Source organism: Dothidotthia symphoricarpi (genome assembly GCF_010015815.1).
Source record: "Dothidotthia symphoricarpi CBS 119687 unplaced genomic scaffold P153scaffold_3, whole genome shotgun sequence".
NCBI classification, from domain to species: domain Eukaryota; kingdom Fungi; phylum Ascomycota; class Dothideomycetes; order Pleosporales; family Dothidotthiaceae; genus Dothidotthia; species Dothidotthia symphoricarpi.
This window is the reverse complement of record NW_022985010.1, coordinates 1,142,748-1,154,990: the sequence shown is the minus strand read 5'-3', so window position 1 is coordinate 1,154,990 and position 12,243 is coordinate 1,142,748. Positions and strand designations below refer to the sequence as shown.

Below are 12,243 nucleotides of genomic sequence, written 5' to 3'. Positions count from 1 at the left end.
AGACCATACCACCTTTGTTGTTGTGATTGATGGTGTTTTTGCGGAGTGGTCGGAATATATCGTGTGAAAATACTGGTGAAAGGCGCGTTTCGCAGCTTTTCTCTAATTTTTCTTCCGGTCCAGTGAGTGAGAAATGCTCTCATAAAACCTTTGTGCGGGGTGATAGAGGTCTGTGCACTACGCTACAAGTGGGGCGGTTTTATTCGAACCGTGATGGCCACTTTTTTTCCAGCAAGGTACCTTTTACTATTTCCAACACATACACAGCACACTCGTGGAAATCTACACCCTAGTCACACCGTCCTAATCGAGACACACCAATCAGTCGCTATACTGCACGAGACTTGTGACCGTTATGCCCGAAGGTAGAGCACAGCTTTCGGACTAGTTTCAAATCGTAGATGGGACTGATTCGAGCCAATAGCGCGCGCGCGCCGCCAGTCGCGTCCTGCGTCGTACCGTGTCGGCGATGAGTATTCGTTTCTGGATGAGGATGGTGGCACGCAAACACCGAGTGCTCGAGAGCAGCTAGACGACGATGAGGATAGCGATGACTTTATGCCGGATGTTGAGGAACCGGAGCCAGATGATGATTTTGACGAGGATGTAGTGGAGGACGAGGATGAAGATGAAGACGCAGACGATGCCGATGGTGTTTCTGAAAGAGATGGATCCCACAGACGCGCCTCTTCAATCATCGATGTCGATGATCTCGTTCCCACCACGCCGAATGGGAAGCGCACCAAGAAAGGCGCGAAGAGCGAGTTGCCCCGCGTACAGAGAATCGCGCCTCAGGACCAGGTTAAAACTCCCGTCAGCGTTGTTAAGGGTAATGGTGTGCTCCCGCGTCCCATGGGGACTGACAGGGCTTCTTTGCATGCGCGAGGTGTGGCGGAGTTCAGCAAGATTGGCGGGCAGGAGCTGCGGCTTAAGGACCTCTTTGGGCCGACGGACAAAGACCTCAGGCCTATCCTTATGACGCGGGACCATTGGGATGTGCAAGAGACGCTGCCTTATCGAGATAAAGGGGGCTTGAAGGGAGGGCTACGGCGAAGCTTCTTTGAGAGCGAGGAGGCGAGAGAAAAGGATGTCCTGACTCTGAGGAAATGGTACGCCAGTAACGGGAGAGACGCGTTTGCAAGAGGGCAAAAGAGTAGAACGCTAAATGCGCAGGAGGCGAAGTCATACACGATGAACGACGGGCCGGCATCGCTGAATGTGCTCATGGGTACTATCAATGCGCCCCAGCTGCACGCAATGAAGAAAGGCACCTACATCAGCACCGCGCAGCCTTACATGGATCAGAAGAGCCGACGGGGCTGGGTCCTCAATCTCGGCTCGCGAGTCCAAGAAGCGCAATGGGCATCGAGTGAGGAGGGCAGGACACAGTATCTCGCCGTCGCCGTGGAACAGAAACAAACAGAAGGCCGTCAACCAAAACCGTACGAAAACCTAAAAGCGCCCGCGTTCTCGGCCACACCAGCTTTCCCGGCTTCCATCCAGATCTGGTCTTTCGGAGCTAATAGGATTGGCGAGCTTGACCCCTCGGAGCAGCCGCAGCTTGAGCTGGTCATTTGTACAGATTGGGGCGCACCGAAGCAGTTCAGGTGGAGTCCGACCAGTACGGTTGAGAAGCCAGGATATTCCGAAGATAGTGATGAGGTTCATCTCGGTCTTCTCGCGGGCATCTGGTCAGACGGGCGGGTCAGAATACTCGACGTTTCGTACTCTAAGCTCGACGCAACCTCGACAGAGACTCAGTATGTACATTACTCACAAGCAGCATTCGACGTCGACTTCCCACAAACAGTCCCCTCCTGCATTCACTGGCTTTCCAGCACCTCACTCGCCGTCGCCACCGCAGCAGGCACCCTCGCAATCTGGACACTGAACCGGGCAGAAACCTTCCCCCCAGCTGGATCAACCACCTACGTGCCAAAACCCTGGTTCTTCAAGCAAATCGCCGACACCTACATCCTAACCCTCGCATCCGGCCGCCCCTCCCGACCAAACTACATCTCCATCACCACGGCGGACGGCTTCGCACGACTGTACGACCTGCGCTCCCCCACCGCCGACACCGTCCCCTCGATCCGCGGCCGCGGGCTATGCACAGCACAAGCATGGCACGAACAAACCCAGTCCTTCACCATGTCCGACGAGCTCATCATGCTCAAGCACAACTCCCTGCGCCGCTTCTACCACAACCTGTACACGATGCGCGCCGAGAGCACGATTTCCTGCGTGGCAACGAGCCCCGTGCATCCCGGCGTGCTGGTCGGGACTGCAGACGGCACTGTCGCGTCGGGGAATCCGCTGGCAAGGATTCTGAACTACAAGGAGATGCCGTGGCAGCAGAATTGGTTTGCGCATGAGTGGAGGGGCCCTGTGGATAGGCTGGTTGTTGATGCGCCGAGGGATCCGGAGTTACTGGATGGTGGGCCGGTGCAGCAATCTGTGGCTACTCGCGCTGATGGCGATGTTGGTGTTGACGTCGTTTCTAGCGACCCTGTGGCAAACGTTTCGGAGACACCGCAGACTGCTGTCTCGCAGTCGGTACTCAATGAACCTCTGGTTCGCATCACGGCGGGCTTCAAGGCTAATCAGCCGGGTATGCAGGACTCGATTACATCTAAGAGGAAGCCGACGGACTTGGAGTGGGGTCGGTATATCACTGTCTTCGAGGAGCAGTCTGCTGTCACGACTTTGTCTTGGAATCCGAATCTGAAGTTCGGGACGTGGGCGGTTGCGGGGATGGGCAGTGGGCTGTTGCGCGTGGAGGATATTGGGGTTTGAAGATTCGCGGGGGATGTTGCGCGGGAGGGTTTGGGCTCTGCTTGAGGCGATGGCCTCTCATTGAGAACCTGGTCTGATGGGGTCAGCAGATTAGACTCCAGTTCGTGATAACTAAGGAGTGCCAAAACTCTTTTCGTGCCTCCTTTTGTTGGCATAGTTCTATTCGCATCTGATATTCCCTCCAGTACTGACGGAAAGCACTTTTTACCGCAGCCATACATGATATGTTCACATCGAAAGAAAAGCCCCAGCCATTACCATCCACCCCTCAACCTTCCGGAAACAAAGTACTCAAAATCATCCCATACGCCTCCGCCGCCCGCACCAACTCCCCCTGACTCAGTTCCTCGCCCGCCGTATGCGAAACCTCAATCGAGCCCGCCCCAAACAAATACCTCTTCTGCACCTGCGGCAAGCTCGGTATATCCGTACCATAGAACACAGGCGCAACCTCCAAGCCCTCAACATCCGTATTCAGGATGACCGCGGGGTACGAGGCATTGGCAAACGTCAGGGTAAAGTTTGCACCTGCGTCCGCCGCACGCTGGACGATGGGCGAGAGCATACCGGCGACCATGGCGCGCACGAGCTCGACGGCGTTGTCCTGGCTCTGCGCTACGCGGATGGAGATACTCGCGTTTGCGCTCTCAGGGACGACATTGCTCGCAACGCCGCCTTGGATGCGTCCCGTATTCAAGGTCGTAGCGCCGAGGAGGTCGCCGGCCGGGAGCGCAGGCTCGAGACTATTCAGCGCGACGATGGCGTCGGCGAGGAAATTAATCGCACTGACGCCGAGCCAGGGGTAGGCGGAATGCGCCGCCTTGCCGACGACGTTGAGTGTCAGGCCGAGGTTCCCCTTGTGGCCGCTGGCGAGCTTGCCTTCTGTTGGCTCGCCGAAGATGGCGGCGCGGAAGGTTTGGTTGCGTGCGTGCGCGGCGAAGGCTTGCATGCCGGCGCCGCCGGTTTCTTCGCTGACGACGAAGAGCATGGCTAGGCGGGGCGTGTCGGAGCGGGATTGCAGGAACTTATGGGTGGCGGTTATCATGGTGGCTACGGAGCCTTTGGCGTCGACTGTGCCGCGGCCTGAGTGGTATATTGTGCCGTTTCTTTCGCGGCGTTCGAAGGGGAAGAATGGAGGGACCTGGATCGGGTATTAACGTCTACGGCTTCTTTTGGAGCATCCGCAATGGAGAATGCGTACAGTGTCAACGTGACTTGTGATGAGGACTTCGGGCCAGACACCCTCATTTTTCAGGGCTGTCGAGTACGCAAACACATTGAATGTGCCTGTTGTTCCGACTTGGAGTTTCTCAACATAATATCCAAGCTCTTCCAGATACTCAGATACGTATTCTGCACATTCAACCTCGTCACCGGAGATCGAAGGTATATTTACGAGTTCCTCATGGAGTTTGTATAGCTCTTCTGTTTCCTCCGATGTGAGAGAGATTGACGAGTTTGACGCAGATGGACTCGGAGAAAGAGAGCTCGGGGAGGGTGATGCTTGGGGCGCTGCACTGACTAGGGAAAATAGGAAGAAGGCTAGGATTGGTGCGAGAATAGCCATGGTTTTAGGGGAAGATGCAACTCCGCTTGCAATGGCAATTGAAATTCAAGGTATGGTTGCTAACTGGAATTTCTCAAGGACGTTGAGGCTATTTATGCATCTTGAAGATCTGCATCTTTTAGAGCGGGCTCCGTCATGTTGTACTGGATTTGTAGTTGCACGTCATGGGAGGATGGGGAACCAGACTCTATACCGAATGTCTTCCACCGCCGGCGAGTAGTATAAGTGGGATGACGGCGTCTGCAGTGATGAATGCGGGGTCGATGATAAGAAGGTCCTTGGCAGCCATGGCAGTATGATAGTCTGCGTTTGTCTTGGATAGGTAGGTGGTATGTTCAACAGCCGGGGTTGAAGATGAGCGTGACGCTGTGGAGATGCAAATATATGATGGCCCACTTCCCAATCTCAAACTCCGAGGGACTAAATCTGTAAGCAGAAGTCAAAATAGAACATACATGTTCAAGCGTCTGGGGCCAGGTTAGAGCAGTCTACGAGCCTGAACTCCCGGTGCGTATACAGTGAGGTAGAAGGGCCTCCTGGTATGGGTTTATACATGTATTAGGATGATGAATATATGAAAGCTTGGTAAGACACTAGACCAGGAAGCCGGTGTAGCAATGCCTAATACTTGCTTCCCCCATATTGTGTTCGAAGCCAGACAGTCTATCAATATTGACATACTAGCGAGTGAAAACACTCTTTCTGGAGAAATAGTCGACATTGATACCTTGGAAATATACTCCGGCTAGACCCAGCAAATGGTCAAGATGCGACTTGAGTGGACGGGAAAGATGCCGCAGATTGCCGTCAAAACCGGTATTGACTATAGAGGTAGTATACGTGGGGCTGAAGAAGAAATTATCGCTCGTATGAGAAATCGGGCGTATGAAACGGAACTCAGTGGAAGAGTGTATGGCTCGTTGGAGGTTGAGGTCTCGTCTCGAGAAATCGGCGCCCCGCCCGATGAGGAAATCGCAACCGTACGCCTCACTCAAAACCACGCACGAGACACACTCACAGTCAGAACACCTGACTTCTCCAGCCTCCTAAAGGCCGTTGACGCCAGTGACGCGTGCGTGTGCTGTGCACAAAGAACACGAAATCGGCAATGCGCCGTGGTTGACCGGCGGAGCTAGCAGACGTGCATCATCATCAAGTCTTCCGCATCACTTCCGCCTGGTGCCTGACCAGAGCTCTAAGCTCTTGCACTCTTTCTCCTAGATTTACCTACTCATCCATACTCAGCTAGATATCAGAAGCTGACGCGAGATGATGTTCGGCTTCATCGCTGACGGCTTGACGTAAGTGAGCCCTTTCCCCGCAGACGTCAGAGCTGTCACAAGCTTCAAACTCGACACTTTCTCGCGTGCTCCACGACCGCGTTGGAGCTTCTATACACCACGGGAAGCTTTGTTTGCTAGACTACACAACGCTAACACGACTATAGCGTCGCTACCACAGTCCTCTTCCCCATTTTCGCCTCGTACAAAGCCTTGCACACATCAGATCCAGCTCTCCTTGCACCTTGGCTCATCTACTTTGTCGTTCTCTCCGTCCTCACCACCGTCGAGAATGTCTTCGACTTCATCCTCAGCTGGGTTCCTTTCTATTCCTGGATGCGCTTTTTCTTGCACCTATACCTTATCCTGCCCGGCTCCGGGGGCGCCACGCTCCTCTATCAGCAGTACATCGAGCCCTTCCTGTACCACCACGAGCGCGAAATCGACGAATTCATAACGCAGAGCCACGACAGCGCCAAGGCAGCAGGCCTCGCATATCTCGAGATGGGCATTGAGTGGGTCAAAGTCAACGTCATGGGATTCGCGCCGAAGAAGCCCACACAACCACCACCAGCCGGGCAGACATACGCGCAGAACCTCATGAGCAGGTTCCAAATGCCCGCAGCACGGGGCGGCAACGACATATACGGCATGGTCAACCAGGCGCTGAGCGGAGCCTCCGCCATGTACGGCGCCAACAAAGACGCCCAGGCCGCCGATCTATCCCGCAACACGCGCCTCGTCCCAGACTCGATCCGCAACAACGACGACCGCCTCAGCTACGTCGCCTCGCAGCGCGAGCGCCTCGAAACCGTCCTCAAGGCCCTCGACCGCGAGCACGAGAGCATCCGCACCCAGCAGACAGGCGGCAACAAATACCACGAGAGCCCCAATCTCTCGCGAGCCAGCAGTAGCTTAGGGAGTGGCCGTCTCTCGCGCAATAGGAGCGAGGCCGAGTTTGATACTATCGAGCGCGATGAATTGACGCCCGGGTCCGCGTCGGATCGTCCTCCGTACCCGCTTACCCCGCCCCCCATGGGAAGGCGCACGAGCAGTGGGTGGATGCCGTGGAATTGGCCGCGCGCCCAGCAGCCTACGGACGACGACCCGCTGGCATATGGGAAGAGGGCGGGAGAGTCGATTAGGGATAGGGCAAAGGCTTCGGGCTTCGAACTGGGGGGTCGCTAGGAGACGAACCCTTGGAGGAGAGCATACTCGGAGTCCTGACCGTAGGTTTGCGGTTGGGGAGTGTTCGAGGTGGTGGATGGAAAATATTTACGGGCGATGGGGGTATATATCTGGTAGCCCGTTGCAATGAATCATGACAAGCAAATGTAATGGTCGTTGTTTGAGTGATGTTATTTGGCTCGTACAATCTACACACACAGCGCATTCTAGCTTTCCCAACGCCCGGCCATGCTTTCGTTTCATTTTACATATCTCACATGCAGTGATCTACATATACATCATTTCACATACCCGCCTTGACCTCCTTGTAGGGATACCTGGCCGAATCGTCCTTGCGCAGCACAATCTTCCGCTTCTTCTTGGTGAGCGTGTGCTCGACCCACACCTCCTTTGTCATCTTGTTGGTGAACTCGCGGATGAACCTCGGGTCCCACAGCTCGCTCGCAATGCCCAGGTCCTTGCAGCAGCGCATCAGGGAGTTGGACTTGCAGCCCTCGGTCGCCGTGGGGATGCCTTCGGGGTCGAAGTACTGCTGCTCGCCGCGTGCGATGGATACTAGTCTGTGGAAGAAGAAAACATTTAGCATGTGTGATGGGCCGTGGGAGCTGGGGAATGGAAAACGTACCGCCCCTGCACAACCAGTCCGTACTCGCGCGTCACCAGCTTCGCCGTCACGATGCTCTCGCCTCTGGGCGCCAACCCCCACCCTCCAGGCCCAAAGGCGCGGTTCAGTATCCGCCTGTACTTGATCTCGGGCAGATAGATGATGCCGTCGGGCTTTACCTCAACGTCATCGTGGGCGAGGGGCGCGAGCAGAGTCTCGCCTTGCTCGGGGGTAAAGGACACGCTGCCCAGGCCGTGGTACGAGCGCGTCCAGTCAATAGCCGGCACGCCTTCGAGCTCGGCCGGCGCATCGCTGAGGCCCTCGGTCAGCGAGCGCTTGGATTGTGCGTGTGTGGCCTGGTAGTCGGCTGAGGCGGTGCGGGTTGTGGGCACGGGGGGCTCTTTGGCGGGGAACGAGGGGACTACGGTGCGTTGGGGGGCCGCGGCTGGGTATGAGGCTGTTGCTGGCCTTGCTGCTGTGGCGGAGGTGGTCGTTGTCGTTGTAGGCTTCGCTGCTGTGGTCGAAGCAGTTGCAGCTTTTGGCGCGCTCGCGTATGCGGCGCGGAGGGCGGACGAGGCGAATGTCCGGGCCGGAGTCCGCTGTGCGAGCGAGGCGGAGAGGACAAGCGAGAGGCCTCGGCGGGTGGGTGTGGACGCCATTTCTGGGTGTTGAGATGGGGGCGTGCTGGTGGAGAAACGCGCACGGAGAGGCGGAGGGAGGGGCGGCACAACGCGCTGTCACGATTCGAGTGGCACATATCGTTAGACTTTTGCAACCAATGAGCAGCGACGACTGTAGTGACGTCCGCCAACGGACGAATACATGTACGAACTGCCTGTTTCGACGTGGGCTTTGCATCTTGACTGTCGCAGCTCTTTTAGATAACTATCTCCGCTCTTCATATTACATCGACTCTCTCGCGATGCTCTGCGAACCCGAGTCCCGACCGAGTGCGAGTGCGACAGTCGAGCTGGTGCTGGCGAATAGGAGAATTCCTCTGCCCCCTGTGTCTTAGCGCCCAGTGTAACAATGGGTGCACTTCGGGGTAGTGTAGCAACCATCACCTCTGAGGTCAGAATATTGTCAGGGATCCATATGCCGGCCACTACGCTGCAACGACTATCCGTTCCTAGAAGCAGTAGATGCGCATCTAGCGTAGTGTCGCCTATATCTTGAGCTTACTGTACTTAAAGATTCACTTCCCTTTGGTGGCTTGTTCTGCTTTTAAGTTCCACGTTCCTTTCTTCTCAACACTACGAACATGTCGTCAACCCCCGCAGAGCCTGCTGGTCTTTTGAGACTGGCTCGAAATGTCTCACTGTCTCAGATCGTTGCTGCCATTGCTATAATCGTTCGTGCAGCCTGCTATCTAATGTACCCCCTCGAATGTACTAACACATATCCAAGGTCACAGTCCGAGTCGTTACAACATACATCCACAGAATATACTTCCACCCCCTGAGTAAATTCCCAGGACCCAAATCCAGAGCTGCATCATGGATCCCATCGCACATTGGACTCTGGACAGGCACGAATCACCTCCGCCTAGCAGAGCTGCATCGCAAATACGGACATGTGGTCCGGACGTCTCCAACCCAGCTAAGTTGGACGGACCCTGATGCGTGGAAAGACATCTATGGTCACGGCACGAAAGGAACACCAGGCTCTAACCCTCACAAAAACTGGAACCACTACGGAGCATCTCCAAACGGATCGTACAATCTCATCCAGGCACACGATGCTGACCATGCCCGTATGCGCAAGATCTTTGGACCAGCCTTCTCAGACCGCGCTCTCAAGCAGCAAGAACCGCTTTTTCTAAGATATGTCGATATGCTCGTATCCAAGTTCAAAGAGGCCATCGACAAGAATCCTAGCGCTGAGATCGACCTGGTGAAACTGTACAACTTCACCACCTTCGACATCATGGGCGACCTCACCTTTGGCGAGCCACTTCACATGCTTGAAAACGCAGAGTACGACCCCTGGGTCAGCGTCATCTTCTCGAGCATCAAGATCATGAACCGCGTATCCATCCTAATAGCCTACCCGTGGGTATGGAAGGCCTTCAAAGCCCTGATCCCGGAATCCATAAACAAAAAAGGAGAAGAGCACTTCCAGCACTCCGTCACCCGCGTCACGAAGCGTCTAGAGAAAGGGCGTGACGCAGAGGGAGTCGATCTCTGGGACCTCGTGCTGGGACAACAGGACGGCAAGGGGCTAAGCAGAGGCGAAATGGACGCAAACGCCAGTGTCTTCATGGTCGCGGGCACAGAAACCACCGCAACCCTCCTCTCGGGCCTGACATACCTGCTCCTCCGGAACCCCAAATGCTTGGCCCAAGTCGTCGACGAGATCCGCTCCGCGTTCACCAGCGCAGACGACATGACTATGGAAACCCTAGCCGCACTGCCTTACCTCGCCGCGTGCATAAAGGAGGCGTTCCGTCTGTACCCTCCCGTGCCCCTCGGCCTCCCCCGACTCGTCCCCCAGGACGGAAGCACCATCGTAGGCACCTTTGTCCCGCCCGGCACCACCCTCACCATCCCGCAACTCGCCATGTACACCAGCGAGAAGAACTTCACCAGGCCGATGGAATACCTCCCGGAGCGCTGGCTGGGAGGTGCAGAGTTCGAGGCCGATCAGCGACAAGCTGTGCAGCCGTTTTCGGTTGGCACTAGGGATTGTGTGGGCAAGAAGTATGTCTCCCCCCTTTTTTCTTTTTTCTGCGACGTTTTATGTAGGAGCATGGACTGACTTTTACCACAGCATGGCGTACCATGAGATCCGACTCGTTATCTCAAAGGTGCTGTATAACTTCGATCTTGAACTGTGTGCTGAGAGCGGCGATTGGGCGGAACAAGAGACGTTTATCCTGTGGCAGAAGACGCCGTTGATGTGCAGGCTTAAAGCGGTTAACTGAGATTTTTGCGAGTGGGGTGTTTTGGGCTGGGATGGGTTGGAGCTTGGAGTTCTGGGGGTTCACATGGCGACCTGCGTATAGCGTCGTTGCGTTCTTATATCCAGGGCTGTAGGGATGGGTGTGGGTGTGGAGACACTTGGAATGGCTATCTTTTCTTCTGGTTGTTGGGTTTGAGTGTGTGGGTGTGATGTATCGGGACTTGAGGGCTTTTGGGTTGACGGGAATGGCAGGAACGTTTGGCGCGACTGCACTCACTTTCACCGCTGGCGCCGACCTGTCACGTCAAACGGTTCCTTTCGCATCTACAACTAATCGTCATCATCGATCACTCACTTTCACTGTTAGCTTAGATCCACCACCTTTTGCTTTGCCAACTGCCTCATCTCTTACCTCACACACAAACCTGTCCCACGCTTGCGCTACTCAGCAAGTAACCAAAAGACTCCTCAACTCTGCAAAGACGAACAAGTAATTTTTAGCTATCACGGCATGATTGCGTAACTCGCTGACAAGATAGGTACAGTATGGCCGAGCCCGCAGACGCTGTGATGAAAAAGCAAGACGCGCATCAGGCGAAAATGATACCTCTGTGAGTACATATATGCGCGTGTAATGTCACTGGGGGCTTTGCTGACATATACAGACTGCAGGGAGATTCCATGGAAGTCAGTGTGATTAGGGGAAACAAGACCGCGAAGTGGAACATCCCCAAGGCTCTGCTCAGTCATCATTCTGAGTTCTTCCGCAAGGCTTGCAACGAAACTTTCAAGGAAGGCTTTGAGAACAAGATTGTGTTGCCTGACTGCGAACCTCGGATGTTCCAGATCTTTGTGCAATGGATCTACTTCGACACACTCCCCGAAATACTTAGCATGGGCATGATGGACAACGTATGGCGTGTATTTCACCTGTGGGTACTCGGTGACCGGATCTTGGCAAAGGAGTTCAAAAACATGGTTATGGAGAAAATCTACAAGGTTTATTATACGGGGGGCGAAATCCTCGACGAGGTCTTGCCGCAAGAGGTTGAGTACTGCTGGACCAACACTGCAGAAGGCAGTCCTCTTCGGAACTTCATGTTGGATATTGTTTGCCAACAGGTTGTGTACCTGGATAAAATCCAAGACTTTCAAGAGGATTGGGATGAGGTTCTGAAGAAATACCCAGATCTTAACCGAGAGATCTTCTTCAAAATAGCCAGGTCGGCTCTGAACGAATCTGGTAACCCCAAGCTCAGGCCATTACCTGTATACTTGGAAGCCGATGAGTAGGATAGCGATGGATAAGAGAAAAGGGACGCTTAATGAAGTGTATGGAAGTGGTATGTGAAGGTCCAAACTGTAACAGAAGAGCAAGAACGGTGCATCGTCCCAGACACATAAAACTCATGCATGGATACGTTAAAATTCCGTATCTTGCTCTCTAATGCCAGACGTTTATTTTTTATTGACTTGCTACATACCTAGATAAGAACATAAACAGTGTGAAGAGAAGAACTTTATTTGTAGGTTTTAAGAAAGAACGGTAAGCCTAGAACACACCAATTTTCCTCACTATAAGCACACATGATAGTCAGAAAGTCCCCAACACATGTGTAAACCACTATCCAACCAGTTTGCATGAAGCCAGACGTAATTAGTATAGCTCGTGCCTGGTGATAGCTCAGTTGTCTATTCTTTACCCTGAACCGCTTTCCCTTTGCAGACCAAGCACACGAGCTTGAGTAAAGGCAGTTAGCGCCGTCATGAATACGCTATCTCACTTTCACCTCTTGTATCTCACCTCGCACCTTGATCCGGGTTAGGCTTATGTCTCACTCGACGTCTTCTTCGCTCAACTCTCTCACCATGCCTCGATACCGCACTCTCTTACCTAAACCTGTAGA

At 54.3% G+C, this 12,243-nt stretch overlaps 6 protein-coding genes across 6 annotated transcripts; 4 read left to right on the top strand and 2 right to left on the bottom strand.

Moving 5' to 3' along the window:
* Positions 1-282: 282 nt before the first annotated feature.
* Positions 283-3,020, top strand: P153DRAFT_308429 (uncharacterized protein). The gene is made up of 2 exons (XM_033664706.1): positions 283-365; positions 425-3,020. The coding sequence occupies exons 1-2, from the start codon at positions 356-358 to the stop codon at positions 2,794-2,796; spliced, it is 2,382 nt and encodes a 793-aa protein (XP_033527895.1). The 5' UTR covers positions 283-355; the 3' UTR covers positions 2,797-3,020.
* Positions 2,931-4,742, bottom strand: P153DRAFT_158026 (Zn-dependent exopeptidase). Its single transcript, XM_033662243.1, has 2 exons — positions 3,998-4,742; positions 2,931-3,937 (listed from the first exon to the last, which is right to left on the bottom strand). The coding sequence occupies exons 1-2, from the start codon at positions 4,361-4,363 to the stop codon at positions 3,065-3,067; spliced, it is 1,239 nt and encodes a 412-aa protein (XP_033527894.1). The 5' UTR covers positions 4,364-4,742; the 3' UTR covers positions 2,931-3,064.
* A 629-nt stretch (positions 4,743-5,371) lies between these two features.
* Positions 5,372-6,934, top strand: P153DRAFT_332368 (uncharacterized protein). The gene is made up of 2 exons (XM_033665507.1): positions 5,372-5,664; positions 5,811-6,934. Exons 1-2 carry the CDS (start codon positions 5,633-5,635, stop codon positions 6,829-6,831), a joined length of 1,053 nt encoding a protein of 350 aa, XP_033527893.1. The 5' UTR covers positions 5,372-5,632; the 3' UTR covers positions 6,832-6,934.
* Positions 6,935-7,114: 180 nt separating this feature from the next.
* P153DRAFT_420364 (Mgm101p-domain-containing protein) lies at positions 7,115-8,094 on the bottom strand (the record flags this gene model as incomplete). Its single annotated transcript, XM_033672237.1, has 2 exons — positions 7,115-7,391; positions 7,457-8,094. The coding sequence occupies 2 exons, from the start codon at positions 8,092-8,094 to the stop codon at positions 7,115-7,117; spliced, it is 915 nt and encodes a 304-aa protein (XP_033527892.1).
* Positions 8,095-8,696: 602 nt separating this feature from the next.
* On the top strand, positions 8,697-10,358 carry P153DRAFT_381936 (cytochrome P450; the record flags this gene model as incomplete). The annotated part of the gene is made up of 3 exons (XM_033670090.1): positions 8,697-8,786; positions 8,843-10,134; positions 10,205-10,358. The coding sequence occupies 3 exons, from the start codon at positions 8,697-8,699 to the stop codon at positions 10,356-10,358; spliced, it is 1,536 nt and encodes a 511-aa protein (XP_033527891.1).
* A 644-nt stretch (positions 10,359-11,002) lies between these two features.
* Positions 11,003-11,341, top strand: P153DRAFT_274054 (uncharacterized protein; the record flags this gene model as incomplete). The annotated part of the gene is made up of 1 exon (XM_033662926.1): positions 11,003-11,341. A coding segment is annotated over one exon (339 nt), but the record flags the coding sequence as incomplete, so codon positions are not given.
* Between the last annotated feature and the right edge of the window lie 902 nt (positions 11,342-12,243).

Bases quoted from the DNA above. Each gene is read 5' to 3' on its own strand.
- P153DRAFT_158026 (XM_033662243.1), bottom strand. From the start codon at position 4,363: ATGGCTATTCTCGCACCAATCCTAGCCTTCTTCCTATTTTCCCTAGTC. The intron at 3,938-3,997 runs GTACGCATTCTC...TACCCGATCCAG, and splicing joins TCACAAGTCACGTTGACACT to GTCCCTCCATTCTTCCCCTT.
- P153DRAFT_332368 (XM_033665507.1), top strand. From the start codon at position 5,633: ATGATGTTCGGCTTCATCGCTGACGGCTTGAC. The intron at 5,665-5,810 runs GTAAGTGAGCCC...ACACGACTATAG, and splicing joins TTCATCGCTGACGGCTTGAC to CGTCGCTACCACAGTCCTCT.